The sequence below is a fragment of the Lithobates pipiens genome, unplaced genomic scaffold (assembly GCF_037356315.1).
Source record: "Lithobates pipiens isolate NorthernLeopardFrog02 unplaced genomic scaffold, aLitPip1_a1.2 Scaffold_18, whole genome shotgun sequence".
NCBI classification, from domain to species: domain Eukaryota; kingdom Metazoa; phylum Chordata; class Amphibia; order Anura; family Ranidae; genus Lithobates; species Lithobates pipiens.
Window position 1 is genome coordinate 393,060,042 of NW_027507758.1, and position 25,164 is coordinate 393,085,205.

Sequence of the window (25,164 nt, forward strand, 5' to 3'; positions counted from 1 at the left end):
GGCACGGCTGCCACGGGACGTGCCACGGGTGTCACATGACTTGGCACAGATGGGACATGACAAACCAGAAGTAGTGTGTTTGCTAGCAGTAATTGTTCACAAATATGTGGCCTTAAAGTCATGTTGTAAAAGCATTTTTCAGGAGTAAAATAGAGTCGTTTTCCCCTTCGACATTACCTGTCACAGGTGTCACACATTCCACACTTTGTGTATTGTCTACTTAACACATGACTTGCTACGTCACCTCACCCTAGCTAAATCCCTTCAATCGGATGATTTATATTTGGCATATTGTTGATGCGATAATGTGTGTGTGTGTGTGTGTGTGTGTGTGTGTGTGTAGATACCAGTGGCTTATATTTATTATTTTCTAACATAGATGATTAACAAAATTTTTTTGGTTTGTTGCAGTTTTGATGAATTGCTTGGTCTGGTTGACATCCATCTTGAGCGACAGAACACAACATACAGGAAGAGTATCTCATCCATTGAAAGACTAATTATTACATTAAGGTAAACTGTCTTTCTGGTGCGCAATACACTTTGCATCCTCACAGCTCAGCGCTACAATTAGCGTGGAGGAGCAGAGCAGGATAGCTGCTGAGTGTCAGCAGCTCTCACATCTTGGAGGGGATAGAAGAGACCCATTGATGATGTTTGATTATTATTTTTTGTGTGAAGGAGCAGCAGATGAAGCTTTGCTCCAATGCTGCAGCCACCTAGGTAATTATTTTTGACATAAAAAAACATAGCATGTAATTAAATGTAATATACTCAAACATACCACACATTAGCAAAACATAAACTTTTTTTAATATTAACATAATTTTTGAAAAAAGCATCAACAAACATTAAGTAACTTTTAAAGAAATAACATCAGCACATATTGTAAGAAAAATCAAGACATCAATTAGAAAAACTATAAATTCTGGTACGATGGGAAAAAATTGTCACCTTCAGTCGAAGGAATGGGGGAAGGTGTGGGTTGGACGCTTTCACGGGTGGCCATTGCAGGGGTAGGTAATGGATAGGGCATGGGGGCATTTGTGCTTTGGGTGTTGTTGCCATACTCGTCACAATATGGCCTATAACGAGGGGAATAGTAGGGGTGGGTTCTGGGTGGCGGGGGATTATAATAGTTAGGGAAGGGTACTGATGGGGGTGGTGGTGGGGCAAACACTGGAGAGGGGGCAGTGGTGGCAGATCTATAATGTTTTTCTTAACAAAAGCCTGGCGCTCCTGCGGGATTTTTTTGAGCATTGCTGCCACCATAATCCCAAATCCGCTTTCCGCACTCTCCATGTCACTTAACTTGGTATTCATCTTCTCCATTAGTGACGCAAAACGTTCCAAGTTGTTTTGCAATCGAATTGGTCTTCCCGATCTTCCATGGAGAGCGGGACGGTCTGGTTCCTGTCTGCCTTCGGGTTCCTCTACCTCAGCCATGCTGAGATTAGCCGGCTGGGAATCCTCATTTGTTTCCATAGAGTTTTGGCCAAGACTCTGTATTAATGATGGAGAAGGTGCCCCTTCCTCTCCGCTGGGAGCATTGCCCGCCGCAGCACATTGGGCCGATGTACCTGGCTGTTCCGGGTGCGGCATACTGGATTGTGTTCTGCATGAAAGATAGAATACAATTATTATAACCTTATCCAACTGTATAGTATCACTGTCCTAATATGAAAGATATTATCTTACGCTCTAAGATCCATGAACGGCCTCAGGAACTCCATCTCCTCGGCATGGATATAGGGTGCTACTCTTTTCCCCCCGGAACCACTTCGTTGGTTCAATATTTTTTTTAAATAGCGATTGTAGCAATCGCGGAGCCCCTTCCACCTCGTTTGTAAGATGGTCACTGCAAAACATAAACAGGAACATAATCAATTCTTTTGTTTTTCAGATACCTTGCAACAGGTCATTCAATTGTAAGTCTACATTATGAGTTCATGGCTGGCAAGTCGACTATCAGCTATATCATCCGAGACACCTGCAAAGTTTTATGGGACGTGCTTAACACCATGGTGATGAAGAGGCCGACACCTGAAACATGGCGTGATATAGCAAATACATTTTGGAGTAGGTGCAATTTTCCCAATTGCATTGGAGCTATCGATGGGAAGCATATACGTGTACAAAAGCCTGTGGGTAGCGGGAGTATGTACTTTAACTATAAAAAATATTGCTCCTTTGTACTGCTCGCCGTTACAGATTCCAACTACTGTTTCACATATGTAGACATTGGATCCTATGGAGGTAGCTGTGATGCAAGGATTTTTGGAAATTCATCCTTTGGTGAAAGACTACGGGAGAATCTACTTGGTATTCCTGAAAATTGCCCCCTTCCTGGCACAGCTGAACCTGCGCTACCCTATGTGTTTGTTGCGGATGAGGCCTTTGCATTGGGTGAACACATGATGAGGCCTTACTCTAGAAGGAACCTGTCCACTCCTAAAAGGATTTTCAACTACCGGTTAACAAGGGCAAGAAGGGTGGTTGAGTGTAGTTTTGGAATTCTAGCCAATAAATGGCGCTTTCTACATACTACAATAAGCTTAAACATTGAAAATGCTATAACTGCTGTAAAAGCAGCATGCGTGCTGCACAATTTTGTCAGAGTCAGGGACGGATATTGTTTTGAGGATTCTCTACTACACGAAATGGAAAGTGCACACATCAGTGCTACAAGGGGATCCACTGATGGTGCCACAGTGCGCGATCAATTTAGATCCTATTTCAATTCACCGGATGGTGAATTGCCGTGGCAGATGGACGCCATTTCCTAATCAAATTCATAAATATTTTTACACAACTGTTTTGATTTCATATCAAGTATCTTTTTGGGAATTTTTGAGTACGGTTGTTAACATGTGCTGATATGGATTATTGTTTTTTTAATTAAAGTTGTCTGCTATGTTTTTTGTTATTTGTTATTATATGTTCAATAAATTTAATATGTTAAAATTAGGTTGAAATTACTTTTGATGTGGTTATATTGTTCAATCATTATTGTAATAAAATTATCATAGTGCTACACATCAGTGACAGACTTCCCAATGTTGCTCCGTAATCTTGCCCTAGAGTTAATAGGCACCATTAGGAACCCCAAGTGCCATGTGACCTGTAATGAGCGCCATGTAAAATGTTACATGTGGCACGTCCCGTGTCACCCGTGGCACGTCCCGTGGCAGGTCCCGTGGCACCCGTGGCACGTCCCGTGGCAGGTCCAGTGTCACCCGTGGCACGTCCCGTGGCACCCGTGGAAGGTCCCGTGGCAGGTCATGTGGCACATCAAGTTGGTATTGAAACAATGCTTTTTTGAAGCAAAAACGTGGGGAATACAGTTCAGACACTATTAGAACAGTCAATTCATCTAATGTTCATGTAATTGGAGCTTTTGTTGCTCTGGTGTGATATTTTTGATGGCAGGGGGATCTAGGGGGAGGAACCAAGGACTGTTGTGAAAGGGGGCATTTATGCACCGATTCCCTGTGCAAAAGAAGACCTACAAGACCTAAATTGAACTACAACAATCATGCATAGTGAAGGAGAAAAGACATATAAACGTACTTTTTGCAGAGCGGTCGGCCTGTGACAAGACATCCCAGTCTTCGAAAGAGAGTCTGCAGATCTCCAGCCAGGCACTCTCTCTTTTTTGTATTAACTGGTATGCTTTGTCTGTCTTGGCATACAGACACCTTCTCTCCCTAACAAAGCGTATGAGGGACTCATTGTCCACTGGTTCTCTCCTGTTCATAGCAGACATTTTGCAGGACTGAGCTCTTGGTCTGTGTGAGTTGAAGATAAGGAGGAAAACGAAACTAATGTGTATGGAAAGGAGGGGCTGCCTGCAGTGGGGGCTGGGTGACTTCCTGTCAAGTAGCCTGCAAGTAGCCTACAGATGAACAGGAGAGGCGACTTACATTGACATGAATGGGTACAAGTCGCCTAGAAGTCGTTTCCAAGTAGTACAGGAACCTTTTTTAAAAGTCGGAGCTACTGCAGTAGCGTATATTAAGACAGCTCCATTGACTATCGTGGTTTTTAATGCAGCGCGACCTGGAGGCGACTTGAGGCGACCTAGACCGACCTGAAGTCGGATCGCAGTCGCCCGCAGTGTGAACCGGCCCTTACAGGAAACGCACTTAAGCCATGAAAGTAAAATTAGACTGTATTCCCCAAGATACCCGACCTGGTTCTATGGAGACTCAGTCTCAAGTAGAACAAGGGGGGTAGCAGTGGGGATAGGCCGGGATATCCAATTTATAGTAGAGGGCAGGATGGGAGACCCGGAAGGGAGGTTCCTGTTTCTAAAAGGAAAACTATGGGGAATAAAATATACCTTGGCAAATATATATAGCCCGAATAAGAATCCAATAACTTATCTGAGAAAGATACTGGGAAAACTTTGGGAATTTAAGGAGGGGAGGGTGATTGTGGCAGGAGACCTGAATTTTCCGATAAATCCGAGACTGGATAGTTCGTCCCATGCACGGGAGACGGCGAACATGCAGCGAAATGTAATTAAACAATGGATGACCGAATTGCAGCTGATAGATGTGTGGAGAATACAACATCCGAAGAAACGAGATTATTCGTTCTACTCCCCCGTGCATGGGACGTACACCAGGATAGATTATTGGCTGGTGGAACATCAGCTATTGGAGGAAGTGGTTGATACGGACATCGGAACTAGGACTCTGTCGGATCACGCACCTGTAACCATGAGAATTAAAATCCCAGAGGTAAAGAAACCCCCGTTTACCTGGAAACTAAATAAAGATCTATTAGACGTAGAAGGAGAGGAAACAATAAGAAAGGAGCTGCAATTTTTTTTTGCCTCAAATGGGAAGGACGAGATGGCGGAGAACATACTATGGGAGGCCCATAAGGCTTACATAAGAGGAATATATATCTCACTTGGGGCAAAAAGAAAGGAATAAAAAGGTAAAGGAATTAAGAGAAGAAATTAGGAGATTAGAATTAAAACACAAAATAGAGAAACAAAATGGAAAGGGACAGATACAGGGGCTACAACGGAATCTAGCTATAAAAAAACTAGAGCTGGAGGAAACAATAGAGCAAGAAGTAAGGAGAGAATATCATAAAATAACGAAAGAGCGATATTTCTTGGGAAACAAGAATGGCAAGAGTTTAGCTAGGATATTGAGGAAAAAGAAAGCAAAAAATTATATTGAGAAAATAATAGATAAAAATAACGAGATCAAATATAAGACTGAAGATATAGCGGAGGTATTTAGAGAATACTATGAGCAATTATATTGGGTGAGAAAAAAGGAGACAGAGCAGCAAGAGAACATTAGAAAGAGGAAAATCAAAGAATATATAATAAACGCTAAGGTCCCTACACTACCACAGGAAATAGTACAGGAATTGGATTCTCCTATAACAACATCCGAAGTAAACCAAGCAATAAAAGAAACAACAGGAGGGAAAAGCCCGGGCCCGGACGGTTATATAATAGAATATTATAAAAAATTTGGGGAAATTTTGTCACCAAGGTTATGTGCATATTTTAACGGCCTAGATATAAAATATGGACTGGGTAAGGAAGCCTCTCTAGCAATTATCTCCATTGAATATTGAAAGAAGGGAGGGAAGGTATGATATGTTCAAACTATAGACCAATCTCATTGTTAAATACCGACATAAAATTATTCGCAAAAATACTAGCTACTAGAATGAAAAAAATAGTTCCGAACTTGGTCCACCCAGACCAAGTGGGGTTCGTGGGGGGCCGAGAGGGAAGGGATAATGGAGTGAGGACACTATTGCTTCTCCAGAAAGCCCAAGAGAGCAAAACCCCCAGTCTTCTCTTGTCAATAGATGCAGAAAAAGCATTTGACCGAGTAGACTGGGGATTTATGCTGGGCACGTTGAAAGAAATGGGATTTGGTATCCGAATCCTGAGTTGGATAAAGACACTCTATGAGTGCCCAATGGCAGTGGTAAGGGTAAACGGCAACTTGTCTGACCCCTTTAGAATGTACAATGGGACTAGACAGGGTTGCCCACTGTCACCGATACTGTCCGTGTTGACTTTGGAACCACTGCTGGAGACAGTGAGGAAAAATCCCGACATAGGAGGAATCGAGCTGGGGGAAGAGGTTCATAAAGTAGCCGCATTTGCGGACGATGTCCTATTTTATGTGACAAAACCTAGAATCTCCATGCCAAATTTGGTAAAGAGTATCGAGCAGTATGGAGATCTATCAAATTTTAAAATAAATTTAAAAAAAACAGAGGTTTTAAGTGTCAGCACGAGCAGTGGGGAAGAACAGGATATCAAGGGCAAATTTCCCTTCCTATGGAAAAAGGATTTGTATTTTTGTAAGCCAACCAGCTGATTTACATAATCCTGCTGCATTGTTCAGCCATGCAGGTGGAACACCAGAACGCGGTGCTAGAAATCAATGCTCTGTGCGCGTTTCCGGCACATTGTTCAAAATGCACTGCAGTTGCGATCTGAAGTGTAAGTCAATGTTAACGACACCCCAAATGCATGCACGTTTGCCTGCACTGGGTACAGAGGTGCCATGCAATCCGGTTGCATTGCATGCGCTACTTTCAGTGCTGTCTTGTGCGATGCAGCGGGTCACTTGCCACCGTCGCCGCTCGTCACTATCCAGCCACTAGATGCAGCTCCTCTCTGTAGCACGGGTTATTGGCTACAGAGAGAAGCTGCATCTAGTGGCTGGATAATGGTGAGCGGCAACGGTGGCAAGTGACCCGCTGTATCTGGTGGCAGGCGACGGTGACAAGTTACCTGCTGCATTTGGTGGCAGGCGACCGTGGCAACTGACACACTCAGGGCTCCTACTAATTCTGCATTGTGTTTGGAGACATTCCCATTAGGACAAGAGACCTTGGGGACCAGCACAGTGACCCTCTGGAAGTTTGAGAAGGCTCCTGAGCCACTGACTGAACGGCCTTTGATGCACTACTAGACCCATCTGGGGTCTTTTTGTGAGGTAAGGGGCTGGCACCACTGGGGGAGGATTGTATCAAGCTATGTGTGTTTTTTTTATACATTCCAAAGTGAACTGCTGAATTTGCCTTTTGCTGGACTCCTATACCTGTTCTTTTCCCCCTTACCCTCATCTATCTTTATAGGAAGAGAGTGATATTGTTGCAGGACTATTTGGAGACAGAACCCTGCTTTCTATCAATTTTATCTATATGATCCTCGTATTTGGATGATATGCCAATTTTTGCACAAGGCACTGCACTTTATTTATAGTGCATTTTTAGAGTATTAGTTCACTATTTCACTGCTGCTTTATTGGACTATTCATAATAGACATATTTTTGGATTGCTCATATTCTTTGGATTATACTTTACCAATATTGCACTTTATTCCAATTGGATTTTTTTTTTTTATATATTTATTGAATCTTAATTTATATCACAGGTTGTGGGAATATCATTAATACTTCTTTGAACATCACTGTTTATGGATACGTATATACTCTGTTGATATTTGGTCAGATATTTATCGTTTACTATATTGGTTTAACTAGCGCTACTTCACTTTATATATACACAGTTTTTATGGGTGTTGGTAACACTTTTAGAAGTTTAGCTTCTTCTTATTTCCACTTTACCCATTTATATTTATTTGTAATTACATCATAGTCAGCACAGATTGCTTTGTTAGTGCATTAGTACACACATTTTGAAAATTAGCACATTCAAAATGTGCATAAATCGCACTGCACCGCATGCGAATCGCACAGGAGTGCTCAGCAAATTCTCATCGGATTCCTAGTGTGAACCACTCAGTGAGCCAAGAAGGGCAGGGTAGCAGAGTGCAGGTGTTTATTGCACCCGGGATTGAAGTGCTTGAGCTTCACACACCAGCATCCAGCAGGCTCATCCTGTCTTTGTAAACGACATGAATTTGTCTCCATTTGCACTAATGCACTTGTGCGGATTCCCTCTTAATACGCACACACACAGTAGAGCTGCACGATTCTGGCTAAAATGAGAATCACAATTTTTTTGCTTTGAATAAAGATCATGATTCGTGAGGCGTAACATCTTTCACATTATACAAAAAAATTGGGCCAACTTTACTGTTTATTCTCTAGGGTCTCTGCTTAAAAAAAAAAAAAAAAAAAAATTATAAATCTATATACATACATATATAAGAAAAGAGACAAAGGGGGAGGTAACTAACCTCAACGGGACTTTTACCGGTATCATATATTAACCAAAGAAAGAAAAAATCAAGTAGCAATCACTCAAAAAGAATTCTTGGAAAAGAGAAAAAAAGTAGTTATTTCATAAAGAAACTATTTTTTATTTTACAAAAAATATCAAATTTTTGTTAAAACAACACAATAAATACATGATAATATCCATACAATACATTCGGATCAGAAGAGATCAATAATGAATTGGGTCACAGTAGTGAGGTGCTCGACATGTTTCACTCATAAGGCGAGTTTCTTCGGGAGCTTTAGGTATTTTTTGATAAGTGTAAAACTGCATGGATAAAAATACATACACAGAATGATGATTACATGGTTCATGTGTCATTATTTACAGTAGATTAGTAGAGAAAACAAACAAACTGTTCAATCTGATTGCTACAATAAATATAACTATATAGATTGTATATAACAATATAAAGGGAGGGGGGGCAAAAACAATAGGGTTGTTCAATAATCAAGGAGACTGAGGGATCATCCACTCACCTAGTGTGTATTCACACATCTCATAGAGATCACGTATTGTAGTAGAGTATGAAGATCCTCAATAAAAATAGAAAACTAGGGAAAGGGACACCCAGTCTGTAGAAGCCTGTAAGGAGGTGCTTCAAATAACGGTTTATATGTGTGCTATAGAGGGAAAGGAGAAAGATTTCCAATATGAATTAGGAAATCTAGCATATGCGCTGCATAAAGTCGCTCAGATTTTGCAACTTCAGGAGCTGCATAGGTTAAAGTTGGATTTCAGTATTCAACTCAAAATTAATTACCTGATCAGATCCGCACTAGAGAGCCTGAAACCGTATCAAGGAATCAGGAACTGCCACAGATAAACCAATAATATCCAGGATAACCAAAGGAAGATATCCTCCTATCCAATTGCATACCGGGTAGGAAAGTGCTTAAAATTCACATAGGGCTAACGAATCTGGTGTGCATGCAGAAGAAACAGACCAGCAGACAATGCCATGAATTAGTTAAAATGTATTACTGAATATAAGTTCAGTGTCAAAAATAATGATTAAACCATAAGTATCAGAAAGACTCCAACAGCATACCTGATAACACAAACGAACTTGCAATTGTCCAGACCTCCACTGAGTGAGATAAAGGCAGACAGCTGCTGCCTTATGAAGCCCTCCTCCCAAATTGGCGGCGTCTGGGAACGCCCCCAATGGGCGGGCGAAGATAGTTTCTACACTGAGTCTCGGAAGAAACCGAGGGGTGTGCCGCGCATGCGCGACATGACGTAAACCGTCGTCACTCGCGCACGGCGGCCATTTTGGAAAGTCCAAATCGCCACCCACAGTGCTGGCAAAATGGAACCTTCCCAAAATACACCTACCTGCATTCTGTGTAAGGACGAAAACACAGAATAAGCTAAATACACTGGGGGAATCTAGGAAAAACTGTGCTTAGATTAGAATGGAAGGGCAGTAAGGAGAAAGACCGGTAATAAGAGTGTTACATCACTAGGCTCTGATGCTGACATCAGTGGAGAGGAACAGTGCCAGCGTTCAGCCCATCTGCTCATTAATATATCACAGTGAAGGATAATGATCCACCTCCAATGAGGAGCAAGTGCAGCTGCTTCTGTATGGAGGGGAGATTGTCCTATACTATAAGGCGTTGTGGTGGCCAACAAAGTGCAGGAAAAAAGGGGACTTATATACATACAGCCACGTTCCAATGGATCAGATCGGTGCGAGTACTGTACTAAGGCCCAGGGCGCCCGTACAAGCTTCAGTCCTAAGGTGTCTCGTCCCAATGCTTCTAAAGTTATAATTTAGAGGTATTCTTCAAAGGTAGAATATATACCTAGACGAATTGAAACTAGACTGGAATAACAGAGAGTTTTTATCATTCTAAAATAACAGGATTATAACAAGGTGAGTATATATAGATAACGCAGTCTCCTGACTAATCGACCATTAAGTCATATAAATCAATACATAAGTGCGTGAATACGCATCTATTCAATAGCAAAAGAAAAAAAAGGGAAAAAGAAATACTGAAAAAGAAAAAGGATATAAAGAATGTAATATAGATCTCAGAGAAAAGGTTTGTAGCTCAGTGAGTCATTCAAACCAGGGGCACAGGTGGCCCCTAAAGTGTAAATCCATCGAGCCTCTTTTTGTAAAAGTATACGATCAAAACCACCACCCCTCTCGCCTGGGGGATACGATTCCAGTGCAAAGAAATACATACAAGTCTCGTCAAATGCATGGAAGAGACCCATGTGCCTGCTGATGGGTGTCTCCATTTTTTTGGCACGAACAAGGGATACATGGTCCCTAATTCGGCAAAAAAACGGGCGTTTGGTCTTACCTACGTAATAAGCCCCATACATATACACACACACACACACACACACACACACACACACACAGTGCCTTGCGAAAGTATTCGGCCCCCTTGAACTTTTCAACCTTTTGCCACATTTCAGGCTTCAAACCTAAAGATATAAAATTTTAAATTTTTTGTGAAGAATCACCAACAAGTGGGACACAATTGTGAAGTGGAACGAAATCTATTGGATATTTTAACCCTTTCCCGCCGAGCGTACGCAGATATGCGTACTCGGCTTCCGGGGGTTATACCGGGATGATGCCCGCACCTGCAGGCATCATCCCGGTACCGTTTTTTGCAGCAGGCGATTGGCTATCCAGGCATAACAACCGATGCGGCTAAAAGCCGCTCGGCTGTTATGCCGGAGGAGCGGGAGGGGACGTCCCCCCCTCCCGCCGCCTCTCGCCGCTGTTACCGGTGCTCCCGCTCGATCGGGAGCACCGATCAGAGATTCGACGCCTCCGGCTGTTGTTGAGGAACTGGAACGAAGCCGTAATCGGCTTCGTTCCAGTCTCATCGTAAACACGGAAGCGACGTCATGACGTCACTTCCCGTTTACTCGGCTGCCAATGGCGCCGGTTTTAAAAAAATATCCGGTATTCAGAATCGCCGTTTTCCCAAAAAGTTGCGTTTAAAACACCACTGCGCAAATACCGTGTGACATAAAATATTGCAACAATCGCCGTTTTATTCTCTAGAGTCTCTGCTAAAAAAATATATATAATGTTTGGGGGTTCCAAGTAATTTTCTAGCAAAAAATATGGATTTTAACTTGTAAACACCAAATTCCAAAAATAGGCTTAGTCATGAAAGGGTTAAACTTTTTTAGCAAATAAAAAACTGAAAAGTGGTGCGTATAAAATTATTCGGCCCCTTTACTTTCAGTGCAGCAAACTCACTCCAGAACTTCAGCGAGGATCTCTGAATGAGCCAATGCTGTCCTAAATGACTGATGATGATAAATAGAATCCACCTGTGTGTAATCAAGTCTCTGTATAAATGCACCTGCTCTGTGATAGTCTCAGGGTTCTGTTGAAAGCGCAGAGAGCATCATGAAGACCAAGGAACACACCAGGCAGGTCCGTAATACTGTTGTGGAGAAGTTTAAAGCCGGATTTGGATACTAAAATATTTCCCAAGCTTTAAACATCCCAAGGAGCACTATGCAAGCGATCATTTTGAAAGGGGAGTATAAGACCACTGCAAATCTACCAAGACCTGGCCGTCCCTCTAAACTTTCAGCTCAGACAAGGAGAAGACTGATCAGAGATGCAGCCAAGAGGACCATGATCACTCTGGATGAACTGCAGAGAACTACAGCTGAGGTGGGAGAGTCTGTCCATAGGACAACAATCAGTCGTACACTGCACAAATCTGGCCTTTATGGAAGAGTGGCAAGAAGAAAGCCATTTCTCAAAGATATCCATAAAAAGTCTTGTCTAAAGTTTGCCACAAGCCACCTGAGAGACACACCAAACATGTGGAAGAAGGTGCTCTGGTCAGATGAAACCAAAATCCAACTTTTTGCCCACAATGCAAAACGATATGTTTGGCGTAAAAGCAACACAGCTCATCACCCTCAACACACCATCCCCACTGTCAAACATGGTGGTGGCAGCATCATGGTTTGGGCCTGCATTTCTTCAGCAGGGACAGGGAAGATGGTTAAAATTGAGGGGGAAGATGGATGCAGCCAAATACAGGACCATTCTGGATGAAAACCTGTTGGAGTCTGCAAAAGACCTGAAACTGGGACGGAGATTTATCTTCCAACAAGACAATGATCCCAAACATACAGCAAAATCTACAAAGGAATGATTCACAAATAAACGTATTCAGGTGTTAGAATGGCCAAGTCAAAGTCCAGACCTGAATCCAATCGAGAATCTGTGGAAAGAGCTGAAAACTGCTGTTCACAAACGCTCTCCATCCAACCTCACTGAGCTCGAGCTGTTTTGCAAGGAAGAATGGGCAAGAATTTCAGTCTCTCGATGTGCAAAACTGATAGAGACATACCCCAAGCAACTTGCAGCTGTAATCGCAGCAAAAGGTGGCTCTACAAAGTATTAACGCAAGGGGGCCAAATAATTTTGCACGCCCCAGTTTTCATTTTTTTATTAGTTAAAAAAGTTTCAAAAATCCAATAGATTTCGTTCCACTTCACAATTGTGTCCCACTTGTTGGCGATTCTTCACAAAAAATATAAATTTTATATCATTATGTATGAAGCCTGAAATGTGGCAAAAGGTTGAAAAGTTCAAGGGGGCCGAATACTTTCGCAAGGCACTGTGTGTGTGTGTGTGTGTACACACACACACACACACACACACACACACACACACACACACACACACACACACACACACACACACACACACACACACATTTGGGGGTTCCAAGTAACTTTCTAGCAAAAAATACTGATTTTAACTTTGTAAGAAACAAGTGTCAGAAAAAGGTTTAGTCTTTAAAAGGGTTGTATGTTTTTTTTTTTTGAACAAAACATGTTATACTTACCTTCACTGTGCAGTTCGTTTTGCACAGAGTGGCCCTGATGCACCTGTTTTGGGGTCCCTCAGCGGCTGTCTCGGCTCCTCCCCGGAATGGCAACCTCCCTCTGGGAAGCTCTATCTCAAGGGGGTTAGCTTGCGGGCGTGCTCCCTGTCATACACGCTGCGTCCATAGACACAGCGTGTATTTCCCGGCTGACCATCCAACCCAAGGTCTCCAGAGTCCCTAGCACGATGTCTCTGTCTCGCCATTTTGTGGAAGTCCGTCGCCCGGAAAGGACGTCTGGCGCTCACGGCGGACTTCCGGTCGTGCGCAGTGATGCTGGAACGCACGCCCTGCGTCCAGCCATCACTACGAGAGAGAGAGAGAGAGAGAGAGAGAGAGAGAGAGAGAGAGACACCATGCTAGGGACTCTGGAGACTTTGGGTTGGATGGTCAGCCGGGAAAAGTCTTCACTGACGCCATCTCAGTAGGCCTGCTGTCCTGGAAGATGACTGGAGAAAAATAAAAAAAACATATGTTTTAAAAAGGTGACCTTTCTTCTGGGTGGAATCAGGAATATTGTGGACCATTTTATTTCTCAAGCTCCGGGCTCCTCTGTAAAATAAAATAAGGATTCTTAGGCAATATTTTGCCCAAAGTCTGGTCTCGACATAAAATGGGCCAGTGTCAATTTTCTTTAGATGCTTAGAATGAAGTTTGAATCCTGTAATGAATGCTGTATCAAATGGTTTATTTACCTTCTTTTTATTTTATAACAATGATTGTCTATTCTTATTTCCTACAACTGACCTGGCACTCTCTAGCCTTTTTTTGGGTACCCTTTTTCTATAAACCTATTAATCAAGACGTTAGACTGTGTTATTTAGTCCTCAAAGTCACAATTGTGGCGTATCCTCAAACTGGCTTTTGGGTATAGTATTTTTCTATTCATGGTGGTGGCAGCTAGGTATAGGTATATTGAGCCCCTATACCCATGATGGTGAACCTTGGCACCCCAGATGTTTTGGAACTACATTTCCCATGATGCTCAACTACACTGCAGAGTGCATGAGCATCATGAGAAATGTAGTTCCAAAACATCTGGGGTGCCAAGGTTCACCATCACTGCCCTATACCAACACCCTTAATCTGTTTGTAAAACTAATATTTATGCCAGACAGAAAAAAAAAAAAAAAAAAACACAACACACTACTACTACTCATGGCCATTAATGGCTCTAGAATGAACTTTCTCTGGGCCAATTTCAAATCGGACACCAGGAAAACTACAAAAGCCTTCTGCGTGACACTGTCAGATTCTAGACTCTTCCAATTAAATGAACTTTTTCTACTTACATCTGTCAAGAAGTAGCCCTATTTTTGTTAACCCCCCCCCAAGTCACTGAAAGTAAGGAACAGCAAGCAAATTAGCAAACATGTCTTTTAAATACATGTTTGATAAATATTCGTCTTTACAATTGAATCACATTTTTTAAAGTATAAACCAAAGCGTAATACCTGTGTCACGGTTTTGTATCTCCATAACTTTAGTTTTTGGTTGGATTTTTTCAGGGCGATTTTTGTCCTTTGTCTCAGCCTTGTAATGCAATTCTTTTCTCCGCTTCAGTCTTGCTGGCGGTTTACTAACAGAAGTACCACTAGCTGTAAATTTAAACACCTCACCTATGGATTCATCAGCTTTGAAATTATAATTCTTACTGGGCTCTTTCAAGAAACAGTGTTTCATATGGTAGTGAGTTTGAGCACCTTCTGTGTCTGAAAAAGATTTCGAACAAATGCTGCACTTAATAACAACATTTCTGTCACTGGACTGCCCCTCGTTCTTACAAACATGTGTATTGATGCCTTCAAAGGTTTGGTCAGTTGCTGGACATAAACAGCAGCTATACCAGAGGTTTCCTTTCCCAAACAGTCTATCCAAGCAGAGTTTGCCATCTGCCTTCTTTGTTGCTTTGAGAGAATATTTTTCCAGACAGCCGCAAGTCAGACGCTTTTCAGACTCAATACATGTGGTCAGTGTATCATCTGGAACTTTAACATTTGATTGCCCCCGATTTGGTATATAACTATAGTCCAAAGCGTGAAAACTCTCATAGTGGCCAAGGAAGGCAGCTTCTTCATCAAAGTAAAGATCTTTACAAAGCCCACAAAAATATTTCACTTTTATGTCCCCATCATGCTGAAGCTGACAATGCCTAAGTAAAGTCTCCATTTTAAGAAACTTCTTCTTGCAGGTGTCACAGCAATATTTATGAAAGTGGTGAATGCTTAAGGATTGGCAGTGTTGTAGAACAGTTTCTTCATTATCAAAAGTCTCCTCACAAATATGGCACTGCCACAAACCCTCAGACTGCTGTGGTGATGGGGATGCGTTACTTGCTGGACTCTCAGATCTCATATCAATCTCTAAGGAAGTTGGTTGCTCTTCTGGGACCTCCTGTTCATAGTAAAAGGAATGACCACCATGGCAATCTATAATATGCATCAACACATTTTCAGTTCTTGCCAGCTCAACCTTACACATCTGGCACCAAAAAAGAAAACTGTCCAAGCGCCCACCACCGTGAAATCGGCACATGTGAAGGCGAATAATGGCAGTGTCATCAGCGAGCTTGCCACAAACCATGCACTTGTGAGAGATCCTATTGGCTGTCATAATGTGTTTTTTAGCATCTTTCTCAGCTGAAAACTGTTGAGAACATTCACAGAACCAAGCAGTCACCATAATATTGGCCTCTTTTTTTAAACCACCATCAGTTTCATTTTGCTGTACATGCTTTGACAAAACGTTGCTGTCATCAGTATTGTTTACGTTTCTTTTAAGCATGATGTGTTCCAATCTAGCATTGGAAGCCAACAGGCAGAAGTCAGAAGGTGTTCTTATTCCTTCATTTAGGTAGCAAAATGCTAGAATGGACTCCTCTATAGAAATAATCCCCTTGACATCGTGACTTGTTCTTGCGATGTGTTTTTCAATGCGTGCTTTATCACTTAGACCTTGTTTACAAGTCAGGCAGAAAGCTTTTAGCTGGAAAACAGATGCAACATCAGCTATGCTTTTTTCTGAAACTGAAGCAGGACCAGCTTTTCGACATTGCGTTCTAAATAAAGAAACAAAGGCAATTTAGCAAAAAAAACAAAAACACACAACTAATGAGCTATGGACAAAAGTAAAATGAAAACCAAACACCAGTAAAAACTTCCTAGGGATAGAAGAGAATTACAACATATTTCAGGTTTTCATTGCTATCCCCCCTATTGCCCCCTAGGGAGCCTCCCCTATGACTCCTACCCCACTCAGTAGAGTCTGGAAACAGAGGCGTGGTGCTTAAAGGCCCAGGATACTTCCATAGATTTGGTCGAGTGGACATGCACCAGTGAAGCCAAGTGCTTCTTGCAACATCGCAATGAAAGGACAAATGGGGAATCCATTTGTCTAATGGAGTTCAAAGCTTTCATGTGCATTCTAATGGCTCTGACTACATTCAGGCAATGTAGACAACAAAACCACCTTTTGAAAGAAAAGATGAAATGGGTACAATACAAACTTGTCCTTGTGAAGTTCTTTATAGGAAAGGCCTGCCAATTCAAAGACATGTCTAACAGACAGGATAGCTACCAAAATGGCTATCTGCTCGTAGGAATCTCCAAAGGAATATCCCCAATTGGTTCAAAAGGTGGTCTCTGCAGGGCATTGAGAACAAAATTAAGGTCCCTGGGAAGCAGCAGGTGTGCTGCAGGGGGGCCTAACGTCAGAAACACCTTGGATAAAGATTTTCAACAAGGAAGCACGAGGCCAAAAGGCAATTATGTGCACTTTTTTTATACATTCCTCACTGGAGGATGGCTGCCAGCGCTTTTGCTGCAATTCATTTGGCCAGCACAGTCAAATTCAGATCCAATTGCACAACTTTAATAAGCAGTAACACTGAAAATGGAGGGGTATCTGGCTCCATATACACTTCTGTGACTTCAGTTGGGCTTTGAGGTCAGCGTTTGTTAGAACCCAAGATTTAATGCTAGAACTACGCTCAAGTAATTTAAGAAAATCTTTGGGGCAATAAACACTTCCAAACAGAATTAATGCTCATTATCGATTGTTGGAAAACTTTGACAATATGTAAAGAGCAAAGCAAGTGCTGAAATGGGCATGCAGCATGCAAGTCACACTCAGAACGACAGCAGGTCCTAAAGCTTCAGCGAACACGAGACAATGAATATCCTTGCGGACCGTTGAGATCCGCCTGTCAGTTTTGAGGTGGATTTGAACAGGAGCTCCATGTACCTCTATGGAGTGTCGGATGTCAGCGGAGACATGTCCGCTGACATCCGATCAGCCCTGATCCGATCATCTCTGCTAAAACCAGACGGATGTCAATAATGTTTTGGTATATACTGCGCTGTGATAATAAACTTTAGCAAACCGCCAACACCGCTTCTAGACAAGAAAACATAAATGGAAAATAGGAAAAATATATGTGTAGCGCTGTGACAAAGACAGAATTTTTTTTTAGAAATTATATGCGTCACCATATAAATCTTAAGGCGAGAAAAAAACGCATTCCCTAATAGTGAAAAACCTTAAACCGCATTTGAGCAGTTTAACAAACCTTTGAAATGCAAATACAGGTTAAAAATTAATAAAAACTATAAATAGTAATCATACGTGGACAATTATCCAAAAGAAATGTAGGTGCCAAGTAAGTCCCAAAATATAAAGTCCAATAATATTTTTAGAAGAATCAACTTTCCAAGAAACAGCTTCCAAAGGAAATGGTGTACTCTTCACGCATGCATGCATCACCACCACCACCGTGAAACTGGGGGAGGCGTACATAAAACCATAAAAGCAAAGGGCCAACATAGTGTAATATTGTCATAAAAGATTTTTTTAATGAATAGGCATAAAAAACAAAACAAAAAAAAATACTCAAATTTAGAAGAAATCAAAAACGGCATGTACACGAATGGAAACCAGCGATGTCTGCAGAGGAGCCCACCCAACTTGTTTTGACTAAAGTCATCATCTGGGGTCCCTATGGTTTTATGTACGAGACCATTACCTCATCTCACATTGGATATTAACGAACATCTCGCCTGTATGACGTGGTGGTGCAAGCTGAGTCCGTGGAGTATCTACACCTATCGGGCAAATTCCATATATAAAGCCTATATGACTTGGGGGGCATACGCCTGACTAAGTCAAAGTCTTCTGGTAAGCCTCCCCCAGTTTCACGTTGTGGTGGTGATGCATGCATGCATGAAGAGTACACAATTTCCTTTGGAAGCTGTTTCTTGGAAAGTTGAGTCTTCTAAAAACATTATTGGACACCTACACTTCTTTTGGATAATTGTCCACGTTTGATTATTAGTTATTGTTTTTACTAATTTTTCACCTGTATTTGCATTTCAAAGGTTTGTTTAACTGCTCAAATGCAGTTTAAGGTTTTTCACTATTAGGGAATGCGTTTTTTCTCGCCTTAAGATTTATATGGCGACGCATATAATTTCTAAAAAAAAATTCTGTCTTTGTCATTATAAGGGAATACTTATTAAGGTTACCAAAAGATATACTAGGTTAAAGGTCTAAGATAATATGCTTAGGCGTGCATTTCACTAAGTTCAGAATTAAGATGCAAGATGTTGACATATTAGGAAGCATCTGTCTGCGGTAAGAGGTACAAAGCTAAGAAAGGACTGGTTACGCAAGAATATGGTCAGTCAGCAGATGTTGAAATGACGAAATAACTATCAGAACACTGTATTTCACCTTTGACTTAGATAATGTCATGAGTTTAAGAAAAATGTCGATGTATGTATGAATTACCTGATTGGCTAAACCACAGGGCTGTCCTTTAGCTCAAACTAAATAAAACTGCTGTGTGTGCTTCAATATGCACATTCATTATTCACGTACAATCGTGTGTATGTGTAATGTGTGTCCACCGGTGAAAGGGACCTCCGCTCTTCCATCCTAGCCTAGGCTACCAGGGGTTACTTACAGAAGACGAGCAACCTAACAGTTTTGGTACCAGGAGTGGGGTTCGTCTTGCGACAGGTAGGTCACTTTACTCTTTTTACCTGATTGGTGAATGGTGTAAACACTTACTCTGTCCGGGCGGCCGCTACGAACTTAGTTTAAATTTAAAAGAAGTAACTGTGCCTTCGCGGCGGACTAGGCTGGTCCCTCGGAAGGTTAAAAGGGCTCGCAAGGAATTTATAGGTTTAGGGGAGTCCGACTAGGTTGGTCTGACTTAAAACTATTGGTAATAGTATTTTTAACACGGGAAGTAGTAGATTACGCCCGTGACAAAGGGATTGGTGGAGTGGACGCCCATTTGAAATTTTTTTTTTAAAACGTGCACTATAAATTGATAAATGTATTGCTATACGGTTATTTCATGTCTTAAAGTATATTAAGAATATGTCTGTTTCTCTCTAGGTACGTGTGTAAGTATATAGAGTATAAGTTTTAATATAGAGTATAAGGAAAATAATTGTTGTTGTTTAAATGAGTGCAGAGTATGAGGAGCCCTCTTGTAGTGACATAGCATCCGCCTGCCCCCATTGCACGTTAGGTCTACTCTTCCTAAGAATAGATGACAAGTGGATTTTACTGACCACCAGACCAGGGGGGTTCTCTTGCAGACTTGGTGTAAGAGGGGTATATCCCGCCACCAGGAAAGATTTACCCTTCATCGTATATTAAGGGTAAATCTTCATAGTTTTATATAAGTCCATCTGCCCCAAAAAAGATCAGGGATCCTACTCCCAGACCAGAGACCGGATTGTTGGACAAACCGGGTGTTATCACCTGTGTCCTGCCACTAGACACACACTGCCCAGACTACTAGATGGGGAATTCTGCAGCAACCCAAGCCATGGCCACCCCATCACCCTATGAATTTGTTAGTAATATGATCCCTGGCCCCCAGGTAGAACCATTTTGGACACAAGTCCGAGAAAGGTGTCAGCAATTGGGGATACATGACCCAGGGCCATATGGTCCTTGTACTGAGGAAGACTGGCAAGAAGTCAGTAAAATTTGTCAGGTACATAAGCATTCTTATCCTCCCTGCAAAGGGGCTGACCCACAATACATGAAGGATTGTTTCTGTGCATGGAACAAATGCCTTGGAAAATATAGGCAATTGTGGACAGCAAGGACATTGGAAATCCCAGTGCCCTTATAGGACTGGACAGATTAGAGCAAGAGGCAGAGGCAGGGGATTTAACCCCCAGACCCGCCCACAGTATCCCCGTTATCTGCCATACCAGAACCCTCGTCAACCACTACCCCAATATCCTACACAGCCACAAATAATGAACCGAGGGAAACTCTGTTGGTATTAATGGGACACCTGTCACCCATCCCATCACTCCACCACTGACTGTAGCCACTCCAGAAGGACAGAAATTATGTACCCAAACTTTTGCCGTCTTGTCCTCATGCCCTGTGCCCCTTATGGGACGGGACCTCTTGGCACAACTGTGTATTACCATTAAGTTTAATAAAGAAGGTTCCCTTACCGCTAGTTCACCATTATGTGACTTACATGGCCCTAAGCGACATGCACACAGAGGGTTCCCAAAAAGACATGCACACAGGAGTTTCTTTCTAATGATACCTTCCTCCCTTGACCATCACACAATTTGGGCAGAAAACAAAGGTAGTGTGGGCTTTATTAATTGCACACCATATGCACCCCAAATGCGGTCAGATGCAGGGATACAATATCAAAAACAGTATCCCCTACCCCCAGAGAAAGTCAAAGGCATCTCCCCTCAAATTAATGATTACATATCAAAAGGTATCCTGAAACCAATCATCAGTCCCTGGAACACGCCCATTTACCCCGTAAAAAAAGGCCAGTGGGGAGTGGAGACTTATACATACAAGACCTAAGGGCAGTAAACAAACAAGTGATTCCCCTCCCACCCCTAGTCTCAGACATCACTTTTATTTTCTCATGCATACCGGCAGACTCTCTATGCTACACAGTAATTGATTTAGCGAATGCTTTCTTTAGCATTCCCATTGCAGAGGAAGCCCAACCTATGTTTGCTTTCTCCTGGGCCGGGGGCCAACTAACCTGGCAAGGGTATGTAGACAGTCCAGCCGCCTTCTCTATGGTACTCAACGAGACTGTCAAGTCTTGGACATCTGAGCGAGGGTCGGTACTGATAACAGTATGTGGACGACTTGCTCCTGTGCAGTCGAACTGCTGAAGATTGTGCGGTCGATTCAACATCACTGTTGGGACACCTAGCCCGAGCTGGACACCTCGCCTCCAGGAAGAAGGTGCAATGGTGCCAGTCCCAGGTTGAATACTTAGGTTGTATCCTTAGAGAAGGAACAAGGCTGGTGTCACCTAAACGTGCCGCAGCCCTACAAGCTCTCAGTCCGCCAAAAGACAAGGCCGCCCTACTCTCATTTTTGGGTGCAATTGTATATTGCCGCCAATGGATCCCTGACTGTTCTCATTATGATAGTATCCTAAGAGAGGCTACTGGCTCGACAGCCCCTAAATTAATAGATTGGACTGAAGACAGACTACAAGCTTTTCAAGCTCTATTAAACAGTCTGTCAAATGCTCCCGCCCTGGGATTGGTAGACTATGGTAAAGCTTTTCAGCTGTACTGTGTAGTTTCAGGAAGCTCTTTTGCCGCCGTGCTAACACAACAACATGGATCAGGGTATCGCCCTGTCTCATATCTATCAAAAAAAAAACTCCCCATCCAAGTACAGGGAATGCCATTCTGTCTCCAAAATCTTGCTGCTTGTGCAATGGCTGTACAAGATGCAAACAAATTAGTGCTAGGTCACCCATTGACTCTCTATACCACTCATTCAGTCACGCATCTTATTCAGAACATGAATACCCAACATATGACCTCGCAAAGACTTAGTGGTTATGAGATAACACTGATGAACACTGATAACCTCACACTCAAATATGTGCCTGCCAGCAACCCCGCTGTGCGCCTTTTGCATTCCATGTTGCATTTACCACATGACCCAGACATTATACATGACTGTTCGGAAAAGGTTGCTGCTATTACCAGTCCCAGACCGGATCTCACTGACACCCCTATCTCAGGTGCAGAGGATGTTTTCGTTGACGGTAGCTGCTCACGTCCCTCTGACTCCACCTTTTTAACCGGTTATGCAGTTGTTCAACTACCAGACATCGTACTGGAGGCAAAATCATTACCTCCTTCTTCAGCCCAGGTAGCAGAGTTAGAAGCCCTCACTAGGGCCTGCATTCTATTCACCGGTAAAGAGGTGAACGTCTACACAGACAGTAGATATGCTTTTGGAGTGGTGCATGATTTTGGTGTGATATGGGCCAATAGAGGTTTTAAAACAGCAGACAACAAAATAATTGCCAACTCCACACAGATTAGTGCTCTCCTCCAAGCCATTCTTCTTCCAAAAAAGGTAGCCATAATTAAAGTAAAGGCACACTCCTCTGACAGCAGTCGTGTTTCAAAAGGGAATGCTCTTGCTGACAGAGAAGCTAAAAGAGCTGCTGCCTTTTCCCCTAACCCACCTGCCCCCACAACAATGTTTTTCAAGGAACACTTCGCAGCACCTAACTTTAAAACTGTCATAGCACAGATGCAATCAATGGCCACAGAAGATGATGTCCATTTTTGGACACAGGAAGGATTGACCAAAGACCCTGAAGGTCTTTGGTCAAAAGAGGGGAAGATCCACATGCAAGAACAAAACTATCACCCTTTGAGGTCCTCATGGGAATCCCCGCAAACATAGAATTACCCCCATTAGACCAAGACACTGATATTGACATTTATTCTCAACTGGAAATGTACGTGAAAAACCTGGTAAGTATGCTTCATGAAATGAACGAACAAGTTTCTGTCACCTTTTTCCCTCTTCCCACAGAACCAACGCATCCCTTCATCCCTGGGGATAAAGTGCTGATCAAACAATTAGCACAAAGAAAGAGTATCGGACCGGCTTTCTCAGGACCATGGAAGGTGGAAAAGGTATCCAGGACCGCAGTGTTAACAGACCTAGGAAACACCTGGATCCACGCCAGCCGTCTTAAAAAGTGTCCCCAGCTTCCCTCGACTCCAGAGCCCCTGGCAGTGACAGAGAGCAGCAACTCCCAAGAACAAGATCTACAAGAAGTTCAGAGAGGCATAGAACAAATTTCCCTGGAAGATCCCACACCCCCTCAAAAGCACAAAACAGAGCCAACAACTGCCGGGATGAGAAACGAAGAAGAAGAACAGAACTCTTAGATAACAAATAATCAGAACTTTAAAAAAACAAAGATGCTTTCTCCATCAGTGTCAGGGAAGGCTGTATGCCTTTGGGGTAGTCTGGTACTATTTGTATTCCTGCCCACATGGTTTATAGCCAACTGTATATATCATCCAGAAGACTTAGGTCTATTAAAAGGGATATGTGGACCACCTAAGATGAATAATACCCCCGGCCAAAGACATAGTAGAAGTATTGTACCCGTTAATGAGTCACCTAAGGGACTGACTAGCAAGATGTTACTACTAAAATTCAAATATAGCTATGCTCAAAAATCTGGTTTTGAGAAATGCTGGATTTGCAGCAAGCTACATCCCAGTACAGCTAGAATCCCTCTCATGGCAGTCCCCTTGAATTTTACCCCCCTCCTTAATGGAACACCCCCTATCGTCCTAACGAATGTTACTAGGACCCTTCCAAATAAAACCCTCACTTTCCAAATTATAGGTAGAAGCCACTTCCCAGACTGGTGTTTCCGACTGGGAAACACCACAAATGGAGCCGAGGTTTGCAAACAAGCAAAACTTAACATTTCAATGACATCGTTTAACAGTCCTTCTTTCTTCCATACTTCAGATCCCACCCTAAATGCCACCTTTTTAGACTTTCTTAGCTCCAGTACCAAGACTACAATACACCAATTAATGTCAATTCTGGTGCTCTCTGGCCTTTCTGATACTCTTAGGAACGCGTTCCATAAACGACCCCTAGCTCTAGGAAATACCATATATATATGCTGCGGCAAACTCTGTCACCCCTGGATCCCAACCAAACCCCAGGGGTGGTGTTACCTTGCAGCCCTGGTTCCTATCATGGGGGTATTAGGGGATAACAAGGGAAGTCACCTCCTTGAAGCCAGCATGCATCCTAGATATCCCCTTAGACACCGTAATAAACGAGAATTGTTTTTAGAAAAAGATATGGCCTGGGCATGGTTCCCTTCCTGGACAGGGTGGGGAATTGACCTAATGAAAAGATTAAATAATTACACTGGCATAATTGATGAGATTCTGGAGGAAAATTCTGATGACATAACCAAACTAAATCTAGAAACTAGGGCAATTAGGAAGCAACTAGAACTACATGAGTTGGCTATAGAAAGTATGAGTGCAGCCCTTACTGGCCTCTGTGAGACTACTGAGGATTATGAGTGCTGTACCTGGATTCATAATACCAGCATCGAAGTCCCAGACTACTATGACGTTATTGCCCAACACAGGGAAGAGGTAAATAAACTACAGAAAGAGGCAAGGAACATAGGAAAAAACTGGGATCCCTTCTCGAGCAGTTTTAGTTTTGGGGGATTAATATCTTGGCTCCGAAATGCTGCCATGACAATTGTCACTGTGATTCTCTTCATTCTATTTTTATATGCCTGTTATAAGATAATCAAATGTTTATGTAAAAAGGGAAACACGGTCGCTCCGAAGGATCTGAAACTCACTTCCATTGTTAAGGATCCAACGGTATGGTATAGAAACCAAGAGCACAAGGGTTCGGAGTATGAAGCCTGTGCTATTAAATTAGAAAAGGAATGATCATTATGTAAATCACAGAATGATCAAAGGAAGGATTATAAGGGAATACTTATTAAGGTTACCAAAAGATATACTAGGTTAAAGGTCTAAGATAATATGCTTAGGCGTGCATTTCACTAAGTTCAGAATTAAGATGCAAGATGTTGACATATTAGGAAGCATCTGTCTGCGGTAAGAGGTACAAAGCTAAGAAAGGACTGGTTACGCAAGAATATGGTCAGTCAGCAGATGTTGA

At 42.4% G+C, this 25,164-nt stretch overlaps 1 protein-coding gene across 13 annotated transcripts in view; it reads right to left on the bottom strand.

Moving 5' to 3' along the window:
* Positions 1-790: 790 nt before the first annotated feature.
* LOC143989379 (E3 SUMO-protein ligase ZNF451-like) overlaps positions 791-25,164 on the bottom strand; it is a 77,541-nt gene continuing 53,167 nt past the window's right edge. For 9 of the 13 annotated variants that reach the window (XM_077489486.1, XM_077489479.1, XM_077489485.1 and 6 more), the window contains 3 exons: positions 14,595-16,198; positions 1,699-1,858; positions 791-1,615 (listed from right to left, as the gene is read on the bottom strand). In XM_077489486.1, coding sequence (XP_077345612.1) covers positions 907-1,615; positions 1,699-1,858; positions 14,595-16,198 — 2,473 coding nt within the window. In that variant the 3' untranslated portion in view covers positions 791-906. Of the gene's footprint in view, positions 1,616-1,698; positions 1,859-8,201; positions 8,278-8,344; positions 8,510-8,721; positions 9,164-14,594; positions 16,199-25,164 lie in introns of those variants that run through there. The other 4 variants (XR_013277023.1, XM_077489487.1, XR_013277022.1 and 1 more) reach the window with 4 other exon arrangements.